We start from the raw sequence: 23,539 nt of genomic DNA, 5'->3' as shown, positions 1-23,539 counted from the left end.
AAAAATGCAAATGTCAATGTCTGAATGCCCTCATGGAAGGAGAACGTTCCAGCACACTTGAGCCTGGTTGCAGATGCTGACAACGCTACTAATGCCGCACAGTAAGTGTGAGAACAAGGTGTGATCTGTTCATACTTTTTTAAAACCTCGGTCTTACACGATAACCCATAATCCCTCGCTTTGACACACTGTGCCCACAGTTGGAGAAGTGAGACGGCATGCAGCTTTGAGACAAACGATGGAGCAGGACTTTTCCGAAAGCCGTTCAGAGATGCAGAAAGCTGCACTGGATGCTGGTGAATCTTTATCTCCAGAAATCCAGGGAGAAATGGCTCAAAACAATCAACATGCTGCTCTTGAAAGGTATTCAGGAGGTAATTAACTTTCCACTTACAGCGGTTTCTATATTTCATCCAGCTTTTGTGAAAGAAATTAAAGTTTGCACATGTACTTTTTACAGTAGTTTCAAAGCATAAATAATCTTGCATCTTTCAAGGTTACTTATACATTTTCAGTTATTATGTTCTAGCCGTTAGGTATTAACAGTGCATAATTTTTAACATCTGCAATTGTAATTATTTCATCTGTTTTGGGATTTCTTCATTGGGCTGTACCTTGCTGACTACTGTGACCCTTTGGCTTTGAACTGTATTATGTACTTTTATGTATTTTTTATATTCCTTGTTTATTGATTATATCTCTATATAGTTGTGACTCACTTCTGTTATGCTGCTAAAAAAGGACATTTTTCCACGTTTGCCCTTCAAGATTTGTCCATGATGGCATTGTACCCACGGGACTCCCTTCCGTTGCCACCTGTCCAACCTCAGGAATACAGAAACGGTACCTGAGCTACAATTTACCTTAACTGAAGAGATCATATAATTTATTTTAGTAAGAAATTATGTTGCCATGAAGGTGATTGCAAAGCTTGTGTCTGTACAATGTACCTTGTGAAAGAAATTTTTCCTCTTTCCCGTTCAGCCGTAGGTGACACTGAAAGAAATACAATCAGACACACAAAGACTTTTCACGACAACATCGGCCGATGGGTGAGCCCCGGAAATCGGGTGTCTCCCCGATCAGTCTCTTGCTGGTCATTTTATTCATTCAGTCGTTTACATGGTACTTTTTCAGGCTCAGCTCTGTTTTACACGTGTGATCTTTCACATAATTTTATCTCATGTCTTCTTTTTTCACATTTCACCATCAGATGTTTCCCGTTTTTTCCCTTTTGTCAGTGTCGCCTCGACCTTAATCTCTCGTGCATGCAAAAAGTACTCTTCTCCACTTTTCTGCTCTTAAACACATGTGTCAACACACTTTGTTTTGTAATCTGGATTACACATTTTCTGCAAGCACAGAATAAGTATTTTTGCAAGCAACGGTTGCAGCGACCCATTTACTCAATCATTGCATAGCCTCTAGCCTACTAATGCCTTTAAGTTTAATGCACCTACTTTAACTCCACAAGCTGTTTTGGCAAAAGGATATTTAAAAGTCTTTTTTAACAGTGAGGGTCTCTCCGGATTCCCCCTCATATCCCCAAATGCTCATACGCTGCAGATCAATTCCCGCTGAAGCTCACATAGGTTCCTTTCAGTTAGCACAGGCTATAGTGGAGGACTCACTCTGTCTGTTGTTTTTTTCTTTCCACTCACCATGCCGTGGGACCTGGGATGTGCCAAAAAGTGAATCTCGAGAACATTTACGCCAGTGTGGAGGGCAGATCTTCGGGAATTTACTTGCCCATGCGTAGCCCCATGAGCCTCTCTTCTGGTATAGTGAATTCCTTAGAATTTCCTCAGATTAACAATTATTAACAAAAATAACTTGGTGACTAAGACCTGTATGACCTTACAGCTTTATTGCTTATTTGACCTTTTTTCTTCTTCTTCTAAAGTGTGTGCTCTCCTCAGTTCCCACAGCTGACAACCTGATATGATCCAAAGCTGCTTGAACTAATGATAATGGTTGTTTAAAGTGCACCAAAACTGGGTGAATGGAACATAGTAAAACTTTACATTCACATAGGCCACATTATAGTATTTAACTGATTTAGAAAAAAAAAAAAAAAAAACGTTGGAGTGAAATTTACCTAGAATTTTCTGTCTTGGCTGTTTTAATGCCCTTTCCACAGAATCTGCAGAGACAAGCTCTGAACTCCAAGGGTTAATTATAGAGATGATTTAGGAATAGGAATTATATCAACTATGAAGACTAGCACCGCAACGCAATGTACTGTACACAAAATTTGACTTTTTGGAGGTGACGTATTACTCTCCTTAGGGACTCTGCCTTCAGCTGGGAAGACGACTCTGTATAGGATAACAACGCTGGTGTTCTTCTCTCTGTGGATCATCACCCTGATTGCGCTCATCACTACACTTATATTCCGCTGTAAGTTACGAGGGGAGGGAACACAGTGAAGAAACCAGTGGCTGCTGTAAAAGTTTTATTACACTATCTGATGCTTTTCTCTAAAATACCCTAAAATTACACAACGTAACAAAAATGTTCAACGTTCCTAGTTATGTTCATTTTTGCGTTGATTGTGATTAGTTAAAGTTTACCGATTGCAAAAATACCAGTAGTTCTTGTAGAGTTTCAGTTTTAGCCACAGAATCTTGCAGCCATTGGAAGATTCTAGAAGGCACCAGAACATTGTAGGAAGTATCAGTTCTTAAAAGGTATTGGAATATTTAGTGCTTTGAACCCGAAGCCAAAATTCACCGAAATTAGCTAATTTCAAGAATGTGGAATATTTTTCCAAAAATGGAAATATGGAACAAACTAACACCAAAAGTATGTTTAATGTAACAAAACTGGATAGAAAATGCAAAAAAAATGAACAAAGTAAATTTTGTTACTTTGTGTTGTTTACCCACTTATACAGCTGGGCTTTTTTTTAAACTGGAGTAGTTTGTAGATAGTACTTTACTTACAGGCACTACAGCAGTAGGTGAGACTTGAACTAGCCACCTTCAGATCGAAAGGGAGTAGTTCTGAGTGCAACGCTGTCATCTACACCTACCAGTTCCCTTTCTAACAGACCAGAGTACTTGATCACGGCAGTAAGTCGCCTCGCTTGTTTGGAAGATGCCGATGTTGGTTTTAACATTTAGAAAAGTTTTTAGACATACTGTGCATATTGCAGGGTATTTTTTTAAACAAGAACACTCCTGAAAATGGGCTGTGTGAGAATGACAGTGAATAAGTATGTACGGTTTGTCCTACTGCACATTTTCTAAACAACTATACAGTACATCCACAAAGTATTCAGACTGCCTTCACTTTTTTCATTTTTTTAACGTTGCAGGCTTATGCTAAAACCATTTCAGCTGAATTTAGCAGAGGTTTAACAGGTTTATACACTCCAAACAAGGTGTAGAAACATCTCAAAGATGATGAATAGAAATGGGATCCACCTGAGCTGAATTTCAAGTGTCATAGTACAGGGTCTGAATACTTATATCCATGTCACATTTCAATTTTTTACTTTTAATAAATTTTAAAAAATTTATGAAATCATGTTTTTGCTTTCTCTTTATCAGATATTGAGTGCAAGTTGATGAGAGAGAAAATAAATTTAAATGATGGTAGAATAAGGCTGCAACATAAAAAGTGACGAGGTCTGAATACTTTCTGAATGCACTGTATAAATTGATTCTTTCACTTGAATTTTAAGGGTGTGCAGAGTGCTGTTTGGACCTCAGTTCAATCTTCTGACCCTCCCTTCACCCCCCCAGATCAACACACCCCACAGCTGGAGAGTGGAGCAGAGTCCTCGGAGACGAATGCCAAGCCTGGTAGAGAACCAGTGTCTCAGTACTGCTGTTTCCGTTACAGTTACAGACACCAGATAAAGTGGTAAAAGAAGAACAATGAAAGGAGTCTGGAAGGGAGGTGGCAATAGATTCAAGGTTCAAGGTCCCCTCTGTTGTCATTCCAGAAAAAATTAAGTTCCTCCTGGACTGCGGTGCAACAGTACACTTGACATACAGCATAATGTATGCAGCATATAGGTATTTGCAATAGGTGCTGGCAATGATGTGCAAAAAAGCAAAATGTATTACATAAGCCCTAGGTTCAGGGGTACTGAGGGGTGGAGACGATACAGACAATAGTGAAGGATGTTGATGGTGTGACAGTGGTGATAATACAGTGGTGGTTGAGTGGTCAGTGGATGGTCAGTGGGTAGTCAGTGGGTGGTGACCAGTGGGTGCTTCTGTAAATCAGTAATCTGGGGATCAGCAGAAGAGCGATGTGATCAGACATTCCTATTTCGGGGGGGGGCGGCGGGGTGTTGGCAGAATTGTATGCACTGCAGATGTTTGTATAAAGAAGATCTTTTAGTGTAAATAAGGTGTTTCCCCCGCCCAGGAGGGCAATGAACATATTGATAGAATTTTGCAACAACTGTCCTGAAGTTCACCTGGCTGAAATCAGCAGCAACTATGGAAAGGCCATCCGGACGGGCCTTTAATATCAGACCAATGGTGCCGTACAATTTGCTGCATGTGGCTCAGACGTTGACGATCGGGGGGTAGTAGGAGAACCAATAGTACTGGCTGGAGTTGAAGTAGTAGAAGTAAGGTAAGTGTAAACTCATGGTTGCTACAGGAGTAGCTGAGATACTTTTTTTTCCCCAAAGGCTGCTTCTGAGCACAGCACAGTCGGTCCACTAGGGGGCAGAGTGAACAAATACTGTAAACAGGCCAGGTGTCAGAGAGCCTTTAATTTCCTCATTTTCATAGAACTTGTTGACACTGGCTTTAATTGTGAAGGAAATCAGATGTGCCAGTTAAATAACATTTAAATAGTTATTCCTTGGGGGGCGCGGTGGCGCAGTGGGTTGGACAGGGTCCTGCTCTCCGGCGTGTCTGGGGTTCGAGTCCCGCTTGGGGTGCCTTCCGATGGACTGGCGTTCCGTCCTGGGTGTGTCCCCTCCTCCTCCAGCCTTACGCCCCGAGTTGCCGGGTTGGCTCCGGTTCCCCGCGACCCCGTATGGGACAAGCGGTTCTGAAAATGTGTGTGTGTGTGTAGTTATTCCTTCCAAAGGCTGTATCCATGGTATACCTTTGTTCCTTGGGATCTCTCAGCAGAATGAACAAAGTGAACACTGGTACATGTGTTGAGCTGGAGAAGCATCTGAAAGACCAGAACAATGACAAATACAAGTAGAGTACAAAGTTCAGTAGATACTTTTGTTTCTGCATAACGTTCAGGAGATGGTGTGCAGCGCCAGCTCACGTGACCCCTGTGTGCTGCTGTCCTTTCAGGCGAATCACAAAATCTGTGCAAATGTGTGAAGAAGGAAAAAGATTGCGCAATGAAGATTTCTGGTAGGATCAGAGCATTTGTGCGTTTTCACACTCCCCATGGCATCCCCGTTTGCGTTCTGACCTCCAGCGCTCAGATATTCCACCTCTGCAGTGTGGCCCTTAGCAATAAGAAACAGCATGTATTAAATCTGAACATCTGGGACTGCAGGGATAGAGTAATTATAATTTTATGTACAAAACATCCACAGTTTTATTATGTCAAAATAAACTTTTTATTTTTAAATAGTTCATTGTTCCAAAATTCATACAGAATTTTCCTATAACTCTTCATAATCTCAAAATATTAGTACATTTACCAGTGAAGAGTGACTTATGATACAGTGCTGATTGAAAGGATGTGAAGCCCTTGTGTACCTCAGCTTTACCACAAAATGGGTATTTCATGAGATACAGTATTTCTCATGTGACATAACAAGTGTGTAATGACCAGTTCCATATTTGGCTTTAGAGAAAGTCTTGTGTGCAGCAGAAACACACAAGTAATGCAGGTGTAAAAAAAGTGATGCCCGAGTTGAACTGCTTAAACTGGTTCAGTCAGTAAGTATAATCAGGGGTGTAAATCATGGTAATTTATTCATTTTATATGTTTATTTTAATTAGATTTTATAGTGCAATGTTTTGTACAAGAATAATAACCTTCTCTATAGGGTTCACACAGTTTCATCAGCTCTGTATATGCTGTAGGTTAAAGGAGAGGAACTAAGGGAAGGTGCAGGAGTGAATATTCTCTTTCCCTTTAATGTGTTCGTGTGGCAGAGTTACAGATGCAGCTGACTAACCTGGATCATTTTTACTCCACCGAGATGATGTATGTACCCAGTAATACCAGTCAGGCCAGTAAGTACACTGCACTTGGAGTGACAATGCTGTGAGATCATGAGCAGCAAGTGGAAATACCACAAAACAGTGTGAGATCTTTCACAACTGGGTGAAATTAAATATTAATAATTGCTGTTTAACCAAGTTTTTCCTTCTTTTTTTTTCCTTTACAGAGATGTCAGAGATGTCAAGTAAGTTGAGTCATTGTTATCTAAGTTTAGGCTTTCAGTCCACAGTATTTACTGACATTAGTTTATAATTATGTGTGAAAATGATATTTCAAGTTATAGTTTTAAAAGATTCAGAATAAGCACTTAAACCACATTGAGAGTAGAAGTCAATAACCAACGAGCTTCCTCTTTTCCAGGTGGTTCATCTGGGAGGTTTTTAGCTGTTTGAAGACACCTATGAATTCCAAATAGCAATTTCAAAACCCAAATACAGTATATAAATTCTTACAAGTTCTGGTTTATGGACAATTTTTCGTAGAACAGTAGCGCAGGGCACCTGCTTGCGATTCTTGAATAGCATCACATGACGTTTGTTACCCTCTTATGTAAAATATTAAAGTTAAAAAAATGTCTTTTTTCTTTCAGGATACGAAGGCATTATTCTTGCGCCAGGTTATAAATTTATTTAACTTTTTTCAGCCAAAACATCTTAATATTCCAGAAATAATTTTCTCATTGTGTTGCATGGAAAAAAAATAAACCATATTATTATTTCAGTGTGGAGATGGATTCGCAAAGTAGCAGGTAGAGTTTGTGTTGTTATGAGTCTAAAGCTTTAACGTGCCTTGTTCTGATCCACGGTACCATGAGCTCCAAAAAAGAAATAATAATAATAATAATTATTATTATTACTACTTCTAATAAGGTTTTTTTTTTTTTTTTTTTTTACTAATTTCTGAGACCCCATTAGCTCTTTGTAGGTTATTCTGTGTCCACCTCTTTGTGTTACTCTCCTGAGAAGAGCTCTCTGTACAAATACATTCAACCAAAATTGTTTGTTGTTTCCATGTTTTGGTTCCATCTACTGTGTCTCCTCCTGTCCTTTCAGAAAGGAAAAGCTTTAACAGGGTAAGCTGACGCTACGTCTCTTCTCCACTGTCCAGATGATGTGATTCTGGACCCTGACACGGCACACCCCAAACTGGTCATCTCTAAGAATGGGAAACAAGTGAGGCTGGGAAGCAAACTCCAGAACATATCTGACCTCCCACAGAGGTTTAATTACGTGGTGAACGTCCTGGCCAAGGACGGCTTCCGCTCAGGTCGCCATTACTGGGAGGTGGACGTCAGAGGCAAAACGGACTGGACTTTAGGAGTGGCCTGTTCCTCTGTATACAGAAAGGGGAATTTGGTCCTGCGGCCTCGGGCTGGATACTGGACCATCTTCATGAAGGACAGAGAGTGCAAGGTGAACTGCGACCCTGTTCTGCCCCTTGCCTTGAAGGACCCTCAGAAGGTGGGGGTGTATGTGGACTACGAGCAGGGACAGGTCTCCTTTTACAGCGTGGAGGACAGGTCTCACATCTACTCCTTCACCGGGTACAACTTCACAAAGGATCTCTATCCATTGTTTAGACCTGGTCTCAGTGATAACGGCAACAATGCAGCATCGCTGGTCATCACTCCCGTCAGCATTCAGTAGAAATGAAAATCATCACCGCAGGTTCTGCTTGTAATATTTTCAAGATTTTAAAATGGTTTTGCGGAGTGGTAGGAAACTGCAGATTAAGCCATTTCTCATTATGCCATTTTATCTTGAGAATTGTTGTTATCCTTTTTATTTTGTATTTCTCCACATGGCAACTGGGTCTAAACGCAGTCTTTGTTTTCGACATTGAACACAGTACAGGCAGTTCCCGAGTTACGATGGTCCGACTTCCGATTTTTCGACCTTGCGATGGAGCGATACGCATTCAGTGGAAACTGTACTTTAAGTTTTTAATTTTGATTTTTTCCCGGGCAAGCGATATGCGATATGATACTCTCTGGTGATGCTGGGCAGTCGGGCAGCAGCCCGCATCTCCCTGTCTGTCACGCGGTCGCTAATGTATACAACTGGTATTCTACAGTGTTGCCAGCATTTTTTTTGATACCCCCTCCGTATCGACATTGTGTTTTGTGCATCCACCATGTCACAGAAATGCCCATCTGTGTCTCCTGCTACTGGTGAGAAGAAGAAGAGGAGGGCAATTACTCTTGAGGAGGAACTCAAGATAACTGCCCAGCATGAAGACGGCAAGCCTGTAACGGCCACCGCATGTACGCTGGGCTATGATGTTCGGTGGGTTTGGTGTATTAAATGCATTTTCGACTTACGATGGGTTAATCGGAATGTAACCCCCTTGTAAATTGGGGACCGTCTGTACTTTCCATTTGTCCACTGCTTGTAAATTGAAACTGGTCAGTTTTGTTAAGTTTTGTTTTTAAATAATACAGTTTATCCTGTGTTTTTGGGGGAAGCGCACAAAACACAGAGAGGACTGTCGGATGAGTGCTCTGAGAGTGAAGTTTGAATTTTGGGACAATTTGAAAGCTTGGTGTTGAAAGTAACTGTGTTAACTGATTTTTTTATAGTACATTTAAAACCTTTGTATTTGTGTTTCTTTCTCACTCAGGCCTGAAAAGCCATCCGTGTTTTTAAAATTGTTTGCAGTGTTTAATAAATGTGCAAAAGAGTAATAAACATTTGCAGAAGCACAAGCACTGCTGCTCCCTGGTCCAGCACAGTCCTGCGCTGTTTGTTTGCAAAATAAAAAATATCTCTGTGTAAACAGCTCTAAAGAACATTTGGGCTCCAGATTGTTTGCTAAACTGCACAAGACTAAATGAGTGAAAGACACAAAGATGTTTCCAGAAAACAAAACTAAACAATCCACGAACTGTGGAGCAGGAGCAGAGGGCAATGATGCAAAACTACTGCAAAACATATGAAGATATTATATGAAGAACGAAAATCGTGAACTGAAAAATAAAGAGAAACAACAGGCACTGGACTGGGAATTGAAAATAACACCAACAGTAGTGAGTGAGTATATTGTGAATTACCCTGAAATGCACTTGTGTCCAGTTTAGGGTGTACCCCCACTGTCTTGTGCTCAGTGATTCAGGAACAAGGTGTGAACCCCTGTGACCCCAATACAGAAGAAGCGGTTCATGAAAATGGATGGATAAGCTGTAATGAAAGGGTCAGTGACCGAAGGCATCTCTCAGGACAGTTTGGTCGTCTCATTCTCTCAGCACGGAAGACCCTGCGAGTAACAACTGACTCATCTTGTCTTCTAGTGCTTCCCATGTAACCTTCTCTTGGACACATATCCTCTTCGCTATCTGCAGGGCTCAAGCTAAGGTGCTATTTTGTCTGGAATATTACAGCTCCCTCGTGTCTGGTCTTCTGGCTTCTGACATGAAGCTTCTCCAGCTGATGCAAAACTCTGCAGAACGAGTTGTGTTTGTCTTGCCAAAGTGTTTCTGTGTATCTTCCCTCACTTTCTCTCACCACTGGATGCTTGTAGCTGCTCATATCAAGTTAAAAACTTCAGTGATCTACAAGACATTCAAAGGACTATCACCCCGATATCTCCAGGATCTGCTTAGCTCCTCCAGCCCAGAAAGAATCTTAGGCTCCTGCACCACTGGGTATATGCTCATCTTCCTGTGTCCGCCTGCAACAAGTTCAAAACTCTGGTTATGGTCTACAAGAGCATCAGTGGATCTGCTCTCTAATACATAGAGGACCTGATTATTATCTACACCTCAGCAAGAGCTCTGAATTCCTCCAGTCGCTCCTGGGTGAAATTAGTTGATAGCACCCTAAACTTATTCATATAAGATGGTGTAATATTAATAAAATGTTCATTGCCTACCTGTGTGTTTTGATGGTCCTGCTTATCCCCTCTGCACCCCTCTAGACCACATATGCCAGCATTTAGAGTATTTATCAGAATTTAGAGAAATTACTGTCATTGACTACTCTCAAACCTTTGTCAGACCTTATTAGACCTCTAATGTGAATCTGATGAATCATGAATCCAAAGAGGTGCAATCATAAACAATCACAAGAAGCACAAAGACATTTTCAGAGACTGGATGGAGACAGGTGGGTAGACAAGATGATAGACAAAATACACATGATGTGGTAAGTGTTTTGTATAAGTGTAAGTGTACTGAAGAGGTTTTGCAGTGTGTCTTTGTGGTGGTGCTCCTGTATCTGTGTACTGATGAGAAATGAATGCAGAAGTGTCTTGTGGTGCTGGTTTCACCATCAGTTCATCTTTTTGGGGGTGTGGCAATTACGTGGAAAGTTAAAAGCCCAATCTAAATAATGTAAATGTCATGAAACTTTCAATGAGAATCTTGGATTCAAAGTATATAAACTTCAAGTTTGTTGTTAATGAAGCTAAACTGAAGAGGCTGCACAAATTACAGCTAAATGACACACATTTCAGAACCACTAGTCCCATACAGGGTCACAGAGAACCAGAGCCTACCTGGCAACACAGGGCATAAGGCCGGAGGGGGAGGGGACACACCCAGGACGGGACACACCTAGGACGGGACGCCAGTCCGTCGCAAGGCACCCCCAGCAGGACTCGAACCCCAGACCTACTGGAGAGCAAGACTGAGGTCCAACCGACTGCGCCACCGCACCCCCACAACTAAATGACAGTAGTGGTAATTCATACATAATACATGAATTAAACCAATTGGCTGCATCCATCACCTGAGCTTGGTCTCTGCTTTCTTTTCAAGAGCAAATTCAAATTCCATACATTTAAACCTGAGTTGTAAGTATAAATGATCATTTTAAACAGCTTAAAGATATTAAATTGAGCTGTGTTGATCCAGGAAGCCCAGTTTCCTCTGAATTTGCTAAAAGTTTTTTTTTTTTTGGCTGAAGGGACATTTTTGGGTGGTTTCTGTGACCTGTGCCAAGTATTTTACAAAATGATACAGAGAGAAAAAGGTCAGCAAATTTCAGTTTCAAAATTCAGTGTCAATGGAATGCTGACAGCACCATTAATACTCATGTCAATGTACAAGTGAAACTTTGTCACCAAGCAGGTCTTGGTCAAAAAAAAGAAAGAATCCGGAAATTAAGTTATAGAAGTGAAGAAAGTTACGAAAATCACCATGTATATATAGACTCTTCCATTTGTCACATATTGGTTTCTTCAGGTCCTCAGAGTAGAAACTTCTTGACAGTATGTAAATTGTATCCTAATCTGTGTCTGCCAAACAAGGGAATTATTTATAAATGTTAAACCTTAACATGCAGTCACATCTATTGATTATATAACATTTTTACCTCTGCTCCACAGGAGATGGAAAATATCCAAGCGAATGTGGAACTGAAGTCAATAACAGAAAGTTCAGGAAAGTACACTATTGTGTCTGGGACAGAAAAGGAAAGGAGTCCAGCTGGAGGGCTCTGCACTCAGCCTGTGGGAGGTAAGTATTTTTTATTAAAAACTAATTAGGAAAACCATTTAAACTGTGCTAAGATGAAAATTTAGCTGGAAACTGAGAAAGTGTAGAACTCTGATGTTTCATGATATTTACACATGTTGACATAAAGTGATATTTGGAATCCACTGAAGTTTTGGGAGGTATATTGTAATGCACTGTGCCCTGGGTTCAGATGGGGTGAAGAAGGACACACAAACAGCATCCTTATGAACGTTTATTGGAACGCCAGCACACAAAGGAAATAATGCTCTCAGTCTGAGGACCCCTTTCCGTCAAGGGCCTTAACCTCAAGCCAGCCTTCCCTCCCTGTTTAGTGCCCACCAGGCTTTCTGCCTCTCCTGCTGGTAAACACAGTCACCCCCTTAAATTTCCTGTTAAGTCCCCTCAGTGGCTGAACGCTTTATTCACATCTTACTCACAATCCAGCTATTTACAATAGATCCGTTTTCTCACCCAAACTCTCGGTAACACAGGTCATTACAATACCTTTAAAAGAGTAAATCAAATACTAACAAAGCCTAGGAACATGAGTGAGACTGGGATTATGTTTGTAACTTCATTTGATTGTAAATGAAATGCCACTTTTACTGGTAAGGCGCTGGGGAAACTTAGTTAATCAGTGAAAGGACAATAATACAGACCAGCCTTGACTTAACTTGCCCAAGATTACGCTCTTTAGAAATCTTGGACATAGCAATAATAAACAAAAAAGAAAAAACTAGCAAATAAAAAAAATAAATAAACGTTAAAAAAAATTAATTTTTTAAACTTTGAGCTATTACAACTAAGCTAAAATGACAATTGTAGAAGCGAGTTGGTCTAAGTTGGTGCCACACTTTGAGTCTGTTTGGGGGCATTTTCTTTGACTTCTACTGACTGGCTGTACACGACAAAAAAAAAATAAAGAAATAGTAAACGCTGCTTTAGGGTTCACTACTCATCTCTAATAATTCCTGCATTTATTCACCTGTCAGTGATTCAGAGTCGTGCTGGGAGAGCCTTTCATTCCAGAAGATCATCAGTGATTTTCCTCTGTCTCTGGATTGTCACCCTGCTGATTCTCATCGCTGGACTGGGCTTCTACTGTAAGTGTTAATGTTGGTCTATTAGCAGAACAGAGCTGTAATGTACTGTTGACAGACATATAATTATTTTTCTTTCTTAGTTTGGCAGAGATCAATACATGTGAAAACATTAAAAGAGCTTCAAGGTACGTCTATAAGACTTGCTTCTGTTGTCGACTAACGTGACTTCCCATGTTATAGTTGTTTCTGGTAGAATGTCCTTTCATTTCTGTAATATTAATCTATATTATAAAAATCTTTATCTGAATTGCTCTCATCCATCACTTAGCTGGATTCAATTCATCCCCCTTTTAATGACATAACTACAAGGGGACGTTCTGGACAAGCATTACTGTTTTCTTTTATTCTGTTTATGGGATAAATGATTTTACATGTGATTTAAACAAGACAGGATCCTTTGCCAATTATCACAGTGAATAATGAATGTCTTTTAACAGCAGAACGAAAACTAAACTAGAACTTGAAGGAAATAAATGGAAATGTAAACATAAAATTATGTTTTACACTTTTTATATTTGTTTGTTTTTATGTTCTCAATCTGACATAATGTTGGGAGCAGAATCACACAACAAACTGGAACAAAAGAGGCAGCAGTTGGAGAGCGGTACTGAGCAGGAACGACAGAGATTCCTGGAAGACAGAAACAAGCAGCTGGAAATGAAGCAGAAGGAACTGGATGAGAAAAATAATGAAGTCTCTAAACTTAGTGAGTATCAGTCTCCACTAGGAACCATACCGTCTCTAACAAGTTTAATTTTTAATTCATTACTTGAAGATTTGATATATTGTGTTTTGCATGGCAAATATAAAACATATAAAAACAATATCACATAAGAAATGGATACAGTGCTGCTAGTGAACCCCATAGGGATGATCATTATTCTTGTATAAAATATTAAAATAAACGACTTGTGTGTTTCTGATACACACACACACACACACACACACACACACACACACACTTTCGGAACCGCTTGTCCCACACAGGGTCACGGGGAACCGGAGCCTACCCGATAACACAGGGTGTAAGGCCGGAGGGGGAGGGGACACCAGTCCGCCTCAAGGCACCCCAAGCCGGACTCGAACCCCAGGCCCACTGGAGAGCAGGACCCAGTTCAACCCACTGCGCCACCGCGCCACCGCGCCCCCCTCTGCTACACACGATTTCCTCAAAAGCAACACATGGAGTTGATCATTACACACCTATTATGTCACATGAGAATCAGTGACTCTTATTGAATAACCATTTCGTGGTAAAACCAAGGGACACAAGGGGTTCACACACTTTTAAGCAGCACTGTGTATGACTCCCATTGTTGGTCTGCAGTAAATCTGTTCAGTATTGTAGTATTTTTTTGTAGGTATTTTTGGTGTATTTCAAGGGTCACTTTTCCTTTGTTTTTCCAGTCCAGCAGAGAACAGACCTGCAGAGTGAGTTGAAGGGTGTTCAGAGTCAGACCTCAACCCAAATCTCTGGTGAGAACAAGAGTTTACCTAACTGTAACATTACTAACCCCCTCCACACACACTCTCTCTCTTTCACACACACACACACACACACACACACACACACACACACACACACACACACACACACGGGCTTGCTTTGAAAATAACAAGTAACCAACTGAATGGGTTAAAAATAAAACAAAAATAAAAATTCTTAAAAGGGTCAAGAACCTCTGACCTACAGGGTTCCATGATTTTATCGGCTTTCACACCATGAGCACAATGACTTCCAGTAAAAGATTTAATATTCATTACAGGACACTGAAACAACAACAAGGTAACTATAATCAGTCTGTTCACAACATTTGTATTAAATGCGTTGTACACAGTTTTTGAAGCAGTATTAATATTACAAACACGATGTCCATTCCTTGTTGTGATATTAAAAAAAATTAAAAAATAAACTCTAACAGCTCTGGACTCAGGTTGCTGGCCACCAACATAATGACCAAGAGACAAGTAGCTCAGAAAAGAACAGAGTTTTACAGACTGAAGTCCTTTTAACCACAGGGTTGAAGAAGCAACTGGAGGACAAGAACAAGGAACTGCAGAACAAAATCGAACTTCTACAGGATCAGGACACTCGGCTGAGAAAAACGACCCAGCAACTAGAGGACAAAGAGAGACAACTTCTGGATAAGATCAAACAGCTGGAAGGCAAGAACACTGAGAACTCCAAACTGGGTAAGTCAGGAACGGTTTTTTGAATTGTGTCTGATCAGTGTGTCTCATAACAAACACACTGCTCTGTATTCCTTTGCATGTTCAGTCCAACAGAGAACTGACCTGCAGAATGAGCTGAAGGCGCTTGAGAGCAGGAGCTCAACGCAGATCTCTGGTGAGTGTAACAGCATTTACTACCATGTAGGACTGAACTGGGACCTTAAATGTCTTGTTGCTTTTGGCCAACGCCAAGACCAAGGGGCAAGTAGCTCAAAATCAACGAAGAAGCACTGATCAAAGGGGCCTAATGGGTGTGTCACAGGGTTGCAGAAACAACTGGAGGACAACAACAAGGAACTGCAGAACAAAATCAAACTTCTACAGGATCAGGACACTCGGCTGAGAAAAACGACACAGCAACTAGAGGACAAAGAGAGACAACTTCTGGATAAGATCAAACAACTGGAAGGCAAGAACACTGAGAACTCCAAACTGGGTAAGTCAGGAACGGTTTTTTGAATTGTGTCTTATCAGTGTGTCTCATAACAAACACACTGCTCTGTATTCCTTTGCATGTTCAGTCCAACAGAGAACTGACCTGCAGAATGAGCTGAAGGCGCTTGAGAGCAGGAGCTCAACGCAGATCTCTGGTGAGCGTAACAGCATTTACTACCATGTAGGACTGAACTGGGACCTTAAATGTCTTGTTGCTTTTGGCCAACGCCAAGACCAAGGGGAAAGTCGCTCAAAATCAATGAAGAAGCACTGATTTAAAGGAGCTTAATGGATGTGTCACAGGGTTGCAGAAACAACTGGAGGACAATAACAAGGAACTGCAGAACAAAATCAAACTTCTACAGGATCAGGACACTCGGCTGAGAAAAACGACCCAGCAACTAGAGGACAAAGAGAGACAACTTCTGGATAAGATCAAACAACTGGAAGGCAAGAACACTGAGAACTCCAAACTGGGTAAGTCAGGAACGGTTTTTTGAATTGTGTCTTATCAGTGTGTCTCATAACAAACACACTGCTCTGTATTCCTTTGCATGTTCAGTCCAACAGAGAACTGACCTGCAGAATGAGCTGAAGGCGCTTGAGAGCAGGAGCTCAACGCAGATCTCTGGTGAGCGTAACAGCATTTACTACCATGTAGGACTGAACTGGGACCTTAAATGTCTTGTTGCTTTTGGCCAACGCCAAGACCAAGGGGCAAGTCGCTCAAAATCAATGAAGAAGCACTGATTTAAAGGAGCCTAATGGATGTGTCACAGGGTTGCAGAAACAACTGGAGGACAACAACAAGGAACTGCAGAACAAAATCAAACTTCTACAGGATCAGGACACTCGGCTGAGAAAAACGACCCAGCAACTAGAGGACAAAGAGAGACAACTTCTGGATAAGATCAAACAGCTGGAAGGCAAGAACACTGAGAACTCCAAACTGGGTAAGTCAGGAACGGTTTTTTGAATTGTGTCTTATCAGTGTGTCTCATAACAAACACACTGCTCTGTATTCCTTTGCATGTTCAGTCCAACAGAGAACTGACCTGCAGAATGAGCTGAAGGCGCTTGAGAGCAGGAGCTCAACGCAGATCTCTGGTGAGCGTAACAGCATTTACTACCATGTAGGACTGAACTGGGACCTTAAATGTCTTGTTGCTTTTGGCCAACGCCAAGACCAAGGGGCAAGTCGCTCAAAATCAATGAAGAAGCACTGATTTAAAGGAGCCTAATGGATGTGTCACAGGGTTGCAGAAACAACTGGAGGACAACAACAAGGAACTGCAGAACAAAATCAAACTTCTACAGGATCAGGACACTCGGCTGAGAAAAACGACCCAGCAACTAGAGGACAAAGAGAGACAACTTCTGGATAAGATCAAACAGCTGGAAGGCAAGAACACTGAGAACTCCAAACTGGGTAAGTCAGGAACGGTTTTTTGAATTGTGTCTGATCAGTGTGTCTCATAACAAACACACTGCTCTGTATTCCTTTGCATGTTCAGTCCAACAGAGAACTGACCTGCAGAATGAGCTGAAGGCGCTTGAGAGCAGGAGCTCAACGCAGATCTCTGGTGAGTGTAATAGCATTTACTACTCTGTACAACTGAAGTGAGATTTTAAATGTCTTGTTGCTTTTGCCCAACACTAAGACCAAGGGGCAAGTAGCTCAGGAAATTATGATGAACTGATCCAAGGGGGCACTAATGACTGTGTGGTGGGTCTGGGGTTTGAGTCCTGCTTGAGGTACTTTCCGGCAGCCTGGCATCCCATCTGGGGTGTATAGAATGGAACTGAGATTTTAAATATTTTTTTGCTTTTGGCCCATGCCACGACCAAAAGGCAAGTAGTTCAAATTCAACGAAAAAGCACTGATTTAAAGGGGCATTAATGACTGTGTTACAGGGTTGCAGAAGCAACTGGAGGATAAGAACAAGGAACTGCAGGACAAAATCAAACTCCTACAGGATCAGGGCACTCAGCAGAGAAAAATGACCCAACAACTACAAGACAAAGAGAGTCAACTTCTGGAAAAGGTCAAACAGCTGGAAGGGAAGAACACTGAGAATTCCAAACTGGGTAAGTGGGAAAGCGTGGAAAAACACATTCATTTTCAAATTTCATTTAGGGCAAATCACAATTATTTCAGTTCAAAACATGTTTGTATGTGATTTGCACTGTTAGTTTTTACATGAAGAAAATCTGAAGTTTCAATAAAGCAAGATGTCAACAGAGGACAAAGTGACAGAAACTTGTGGTTCATTTTTCTAACCAAGTGCCTGTAGGACACATTGCTTGTTCTCACAGTGTTTAGACATTGTACTGAATAAACACGTTTTAAATTGAAATTTTATTTAATTTACTTAATCTGAACAGTGGTGCTCACAAAAATACACTGCTCTGTGTTTTCTGGGTTTTAGCTGAAGAAAATGCTCACCTGCAGAAATCTCTGAAGGAGGTGCTGACTTCTGGTAAGTAATATTGAAGAACACAGCAGACATGAAGTTAGATGTAAATGATCTGAATATTCATATGCCCATGAAGCTGTGAATAATTTGTCGTTTTAGTGTCCAAAATGCAAAAGAAACAAATGACAGAAGTTGTAAAATTACCATTTTCTGAGTTAAAAGAAACTAAACAAACTTAAACAACTACAAAATTAAACCAATTTGCAATAAGAACAGAAATTAAGTGTATACATGTTAAACTCTTACCCATGTCTTGTTGTTATGCCTTTTCAAATTGTTGTGATTTGTTGATTTTAGGCAAAAGAGTTCTGTTAGAGACTTCAAGTAAGTTCCCTTTCACCAAACCTCCTGAAATATAAACAAAATTTCAGTCCATTGTTTTGTGCTGTAATTCTCTGCTGTATGAACAGTGGTATATGTTAGTATATGTAGGTATACATTTTGCGTAATGACTATTTTTGTATGATTTCATGTCATGTACAATCCACATACATTACCTAGTGAAAATTATGAAACACTGTAAACATTTGTGGTATGGATAAACAGCTGATTTTACTGGTGAAACATAATTATTGCACTTTCCAACAAAAGCATTTCAGAACAAAAATGAATTAACATGAATTGCAATAATGTAATAATGTAATTATTACATATTAATATATAATAATTGTTCTTGTAACATATTACAAGAACAGAACAATTAACATTATTGCAAAAATCATTGTTACTGTTTTTTAATGTATTTATATGGGATATTAGAAGAGGGGGCATGGTGGGGCAGTGAGTGTGGCCAGGTCCTGCTTTCTGGTGGGTGTGGGGTTCAAGTCCAACTTGGGGTGCCTTGTGACAGACAGGTGTCCTGTCTGGGGTGTGTCCCCTCCCCCTCCAGCCTTACACCCTGTGTTGCCGGGTTAGGCTCCGGTTCACTGCGACTCCACTTGGGACAAGTGGTTTCAGTGTGTGTGTGTGGATCCTGGAGCAGATGTAATGGGAGAGCTCGTATTGTAGCTATTACTTTACATTTATTCATTTAGCAGATGCTTTTGTCCAAAGCGACGTACATCTCAGCAAAAATACAATTTATGCATTACATTAAGAGGAGACATAGCTGCAGACATGACAGTCTCAAGCAAACCTAGTTTGTCACCTACCACTTGCTGCGCTGAGGTTCATTGTTCAAGTAGGTGCATAAAACACAGGATAGACAAATCCTGATACCCTCCTACGAGTTTTTTTTTTTTTAAATAATATTAAGATACACAAGGAAGCAAATACAATGCCAGAGTAGTGGCTGATTAAAGGCTTTATCTAGTGATGCTCATGAAGTCACGATGAATGAACATTACACCGTACATGAGCTGGAGCGATCTTGGGTGAAATAGGTCCAGAAAAGGTGAGTTTTCAGACCCTTCTTGAATGTAGACAGAGTTTCCGTAGTTTTGAGTGAGAGAGGAAGGTTGTTCCACCACAACTGCCAGAACTGAGAACCTCTGTGTGTTACCTTTCGTGCACGGGACCACCAAGCGAGCAGAAGTAGACGAATGAAGGGGTCTATCTGGGGTGTAGTGGTTGATCAAGACCTGTAAATAGCTGGGAGCAGTTCTATTGATGCATTTCTAAACAATAACCAGGGACTTGAATTTGATTCGGGCAGCTATAGGAAGCCAGTGCAGAGAAATGAGAAGAGGAGATATGTGGGAACTCTTTGGCAAATCAAACACAACTCGTACAACAGCATTTTGTAGAAGCTGCAGAGATCTGATGGCAGTAACAGGAAGTCCACACATGAGAGAGTTGCAGTAGTCCAGATGGGAAGTTACCATGGCCTGGACAAGTAATTGGGCAGAGTCAATTGTGAGGTAGGGACAGCTCCTACGAATATTATGCATTATGTCCTGAGAGAAAGACAGACTCGTGTCAATCGTTATTTCCAGACTCTTAGATCGTGACAGGATGATGGGCCAGCTGGGAGGTAAAGAATCTCTGTTTTGGAGAGGTTGAGTTGGAGGTGGTGATCAGACATCCATGAAGAGATGTCTAACAGGCAGGCAGCAATGCATGTGGAGATGTCTGACGCACCAGATGAAAAGGAGAAGAAGAGCTAAGTATTGTCAGCATAGTAGTGGTATTTGAATCCATGGGAGGCTATGACCGGACCGAGGGAGGAGGTGTAGATCGAAAAAAGAAGAGGACCCAATACCGAGCATTGCAGGACATCGATTGAGAGAGGCAGAGGAGAAGAACGAGAGCTCCGCTTATTAGAGCTACTGCCTTTGAATCCAAAGGCTGTAGGTTTGATCCCCACCTTTGGCTGTAGTACCCTTGAGCAAGGTACTTAACCTAAACTACTCCAGTAAAAAAAAATTGCCCAACTGTACAAATGGGCAATTGAAGAACACACACAGGTTAAGACTGCTTTCCCTGGAGCCCAATTTGGCAACACAGGGTGCAAGGCTGAAGGGACACATCCAGTAAATAATTGTGACCTTAACAGTGTAAGTTGCTTTGGAGAAAAGTGTCAGCTAAATGAAATAAGGTAAATTCTGGAGAATCCAATCATATTCCTGTGAATTAAAATGAAAGTGGGTATTGCTGTTACTGAAATGAAAGAGAAGTCAACTTGACCAATGCCTTTGTCAAAGTGCATCCTTAACACAGTGACATTAATGTATGAATTTGTTTTGCTGACAACTAATTTCTGGAAGGGGAGTGCGGTTGGCGCAGCGGGCTAGGCTGGGTCCTGCTTGCGGGTGTGTCTGGGGCTTGAGTCCTGCTTGGGGTGCCTTGTATTGGACTGGCATGCCCTCCAGGGTGCGTCCTCTCCCCCTCTAGCCTTGTGCCCTGTGTTGCTTGGTTAGGCTCCGGCTTCCCGTTCGGGACAAGCGGCTTCTGCCAGTGTGTGTAATTTCTGCAAGTGGGCAAGTGGGTTATTTTCAAACAGTGAACAATCTGAAAAGCATAGAATTCAGTATAAACTCAGAAATGTTTGTCTCTTCAAAAATTCATTGCTTAAATGTCTGTAACATGAGATGCAGATGCTCAGAATGACATAGATGATATTAGCAAGTGATCAGAAGATGAAGAATGTTGCACGTTAATTAAAGATAATCAATTAAAATAAAAGTCCAGCCCACAGTGTAACCTGCCTCATCTGCTGCGTGTCCAGGATTGGTTCTGGAACACAGTGATGTTGCATAAGATAAGAGTTGATGAAAATGAAATAAATGTAACAGCAGTTCATAAATTTTTCATAACTTTACCTGAGTTTTTTACAGAATCTAACCAGCAAAATGAGGGACATTGACAGAATTAAATTTTTATTGACTGTCATGTAGTGATTGAGATTATGAACAAATGGAATTAAGAAAAGACTTCTGGTTTCAATTGTCTCCGCAAGTTTTGAACCCACTGAACAATTAGTTCAGACTCTACCAATGAACACTATTTTATTGCTGACAGAAATTTTAGGTACTGTATATACCACACTGTAGATAATTACATACACAGTACAAGGAATCTGGGATGTAAATGTGATAATTTACCATTAGGACCATATATTACATATTGAGTCCATTATATATATAGTTTTTGCATGTTTCAAACTTGTGTCCTGCAGAAATGTGATCCACATTAATATATTTTCTTTCTCCAGGAAAAGAAGGTGTTATTTTACCATTAGGTAAGACTACTCATAAGTATAACACAGTACAGTGTAATATGGTACCAAAGTTTCACACTACGTATGGCACTGTGCTGCCATGGTCTAATTTTCAGTCAGGAGTAAATTGGGCTCCAGGGAAAGCAGTCTTAACCTGTGTGTGTTCTTCAATTTATAATATTAATGAAGGACATCTCTTCTTTCAGTGTGGAAGTGGATTCGTGAAGCAGCAGGTACTGTTGAAATTAAATTTTTTTTAAATTTATTATATTCTATTAAAAATATAAAAGATTTTTGGATTGTTGATCTGGAATTAAACTATTTTTCTGTCACAAATTGCTCAGAACTCATTTTCTCTTCATCTAATCCTTTCACTTGCACAAGTCTTTTTTTTTCCTTGTCTGAGGTCACCAGTTATTTTCTCTCCACAGTTGATGTGACTCTGGACCTCAACACAGCACATGGAAACTTGATTGTTTCTCAAGACAGAAAAGAAGTAAGATACACAGAAACCCCACAGAATCGTCCCAAGAAACCAGAGAGTTTTGACAATTGGTACAGTGTCCTGGGAAAAGAGAGCTTCTCTTCAGGAAGATTCTACTATGAGGTCCAAGTTTCACAAAAAGCATGCTATGTAGTCGGTGTTGTCAAACAGTCCATAAACAGAAAGGAGAGCATAACACCAAACACTGCAAAAGGTTTCTGGACTGTGACGTTCAAGGACAAAACTTACACTGCTGCGGGGGACCCCCCCATCTCTATCAATGTTAGAGAGAACCCCCAGAAGGTGGGGGTGTATGTGGACTATGAGGAGGGTCAGGTTTCCTTCTACAATGTGGAGACCAGGTCTCACATCTACACGTTTACAGGTTACAGTTTCACTGAGAAAATGTATCCAGCCTTAAACCCTTGTAGTGGTACACCTTCAGTACCTCTCATCATAACTCCTGTTTCTGTCTGACAAAAACTGAACTAAACTGTTGGAATGTCAAGTTGTAATGAACTTAACTGCAGCTGATGTCAGAGTTCATTTAAAATGAATGATTCCAAAGTGAAAGTAAAAGTAAAATTATAAAATTCTACTTAACCCTGCATTTTTTTAAATTTCTCAAATGGTCTAATCACTTGTAAGTGTTGGACAAGAGTCAGACACGGACGCGTGTTGCTGTAGCATCCGAACACGGACGAAAAGTATGACCCCATGTGCAGAGTGTATTTGTAAGTACACAGCAGTGTTGAGATGAAACAATAAACACGGGTCAGCGTATTCTCACAAAGGTGAAACATGAAACCGGAATCTGTGAGTGGGACTGGAATATGGAGGTGTTACGAAATACTGAAACTCTGGTCCAAGATTGGAGCACAAAAGGCAGGAGTAGACAGGACTGGCACTCAGGACTGGAACATAAACACCTCTTGAATAAGATTTGACAAACAGGTCATTAGGGTTTCTTAGGAAATCACAATGAACTCCTGATTAAAAAAATTCAAAAATTTGATTTCAAAACACACTCAGCCAGGACTCTCTGACTTCCCTCTCTGAGTGCATTTCACTTCCATCTAATAGTGGAAGCAGAAGTTCAGCTCTTTTTTTCTGCCCTGCAACAAAGAAATCTAAGAAAAGGGTGAAGAGAGTGCAGTATAATGGAGCAGCAGTTAGTGCTGTTTGGTCACAGGTTCAAATCCAACTCAGGGGATTTAGATTCAATGCAGGAAAAAAACGAAGACTAAGAAGAACAAGTACAAATGTAGTTAATCTGTTTCCAGGAATTGAATAAAACCCTTTCCACACATTCAGTAAAATGTTGAAAATACAAGCAATGTGCTCTGAGGCTCCATCTTCCATGTAGTAAATTTGAAATCTCTCAGGATCACATAATAATCAGTCACCATAACAACAGACACACCACTTTCCAGGGTAAAAACACTTGTGAAATAGAGAATAATCTTGAGAGTAAAAGACATAGCAGGCAGTGAATGAAATACCTGTTAAATAAGCACGTAACCAGCA

At 40.7% G+C, this 23,539-nt stretch overlaps 2 protein-coding genes across 5 annotated transcripts; both read left to right on the top strand.

Annotated features, from left to right (window-relative positions):
- The first annotated feature begins 204 nt into the window (after positions 1-204).
- LOC108931993 (E3 ubiquitin-protein ligase TRIM39-like) lies at positions 205-8,298 on the top strand. 4 transcript variants are annotated; one of them, XM_018748122.2, is made up of 11 exons: positions 205-374; positions 769-843; positions 1,693-1,779; positions 2,290-2,400; positions 3,750-3,809; positions 5,283-5,345; positions 6,102-6,182; positions 6,338-6,355; positions 6,761-6,787; positions 6,893-6,919; positions 7,279-8,298. In XM_018748122.2, exons 1-11 carry the CDS (start codon positions 239-241, stop codon positions 7,815-7,817), a joined length of 1,224 nt encoding a protein of 407 aa, XP_018603638.2. In that variant the 5' UTR covers positions 205-238; the 3' UTR covers positions 7,818-8,298. The 4 variants fall into 4 exon arrangements, with proteins under 4 accessions (XP_018603638.2, XP_018603639.2, XP_018603641.1 ...); XM_018748125.2 differs by having other exon boundaries at positions 287-363; positions 985-1,779; XM_018748124.2 differs by having other exon boundaries at positions 293-363.
- A 3,056-nt stretch (positions 8,299-11,354) lies between these two features.
- Positions 11,355-22,758, top strand: LOC108931996 (centromere-associated protein E-like). Its single transcript, XM_029256403.1, has 22 exons — positions 11,355-11,376; positions 11,494-11,623; positions 12,616-12,726; positions 12,807-12,851; positions 13,286-13,432; positions 14,134-14,202; positions 14,746-14,919; positions 15,005-15,073; positions 15,221-15,394; positions 15,480-15,548; positions 15,697-15,870; positions 15,956-16,024; positions 16,173-16,346; positions 16,432-16,500; positions 16,649-16,822; positions 16,908-16,976; positions 17,308-17,481; positions 17,823-17,873; positions 18,168-18,194; positions 21,523-21,549; positions 21,735-21,761; positions 21,960-22,758. Exons 2-22 carry the CDS (start codon positions 11,497-11,499, stop codon positions 22,487-22,489), a joined length of 2,550 nt encoding a protein of 849 aa, XP_029112236.1. The 5' UTR covers positions 11,355-11,376; positions 11,494-11,496; the 3' UTR covers positions 22,490-22,758.
- The last annotated feature ends 781 nt before the right edge of the window (positions 22,759-23,539 follow it).

The sequence above is a fragment of the Scleropages formosus genome, chromosome 11 (genome assembly GCF_900964775.1).
Source record: "Scleropages formosus chromosome 11, fSclFor1.1, whole genome shotgun sequence".
In the NCBI taxonomy this organism is placed as follows: Eukaryota; Metazoa; Chordata; class Actinopteri; order Osteoglossiformes; family Osteoglossidae; genus Scleropages; species Scleropages formosus.
The sequence above is the reverse complement of the archived record's forward strand: the minus strand, read 5'-3'. Positions and strand labels throughout refer to the sequence as shown.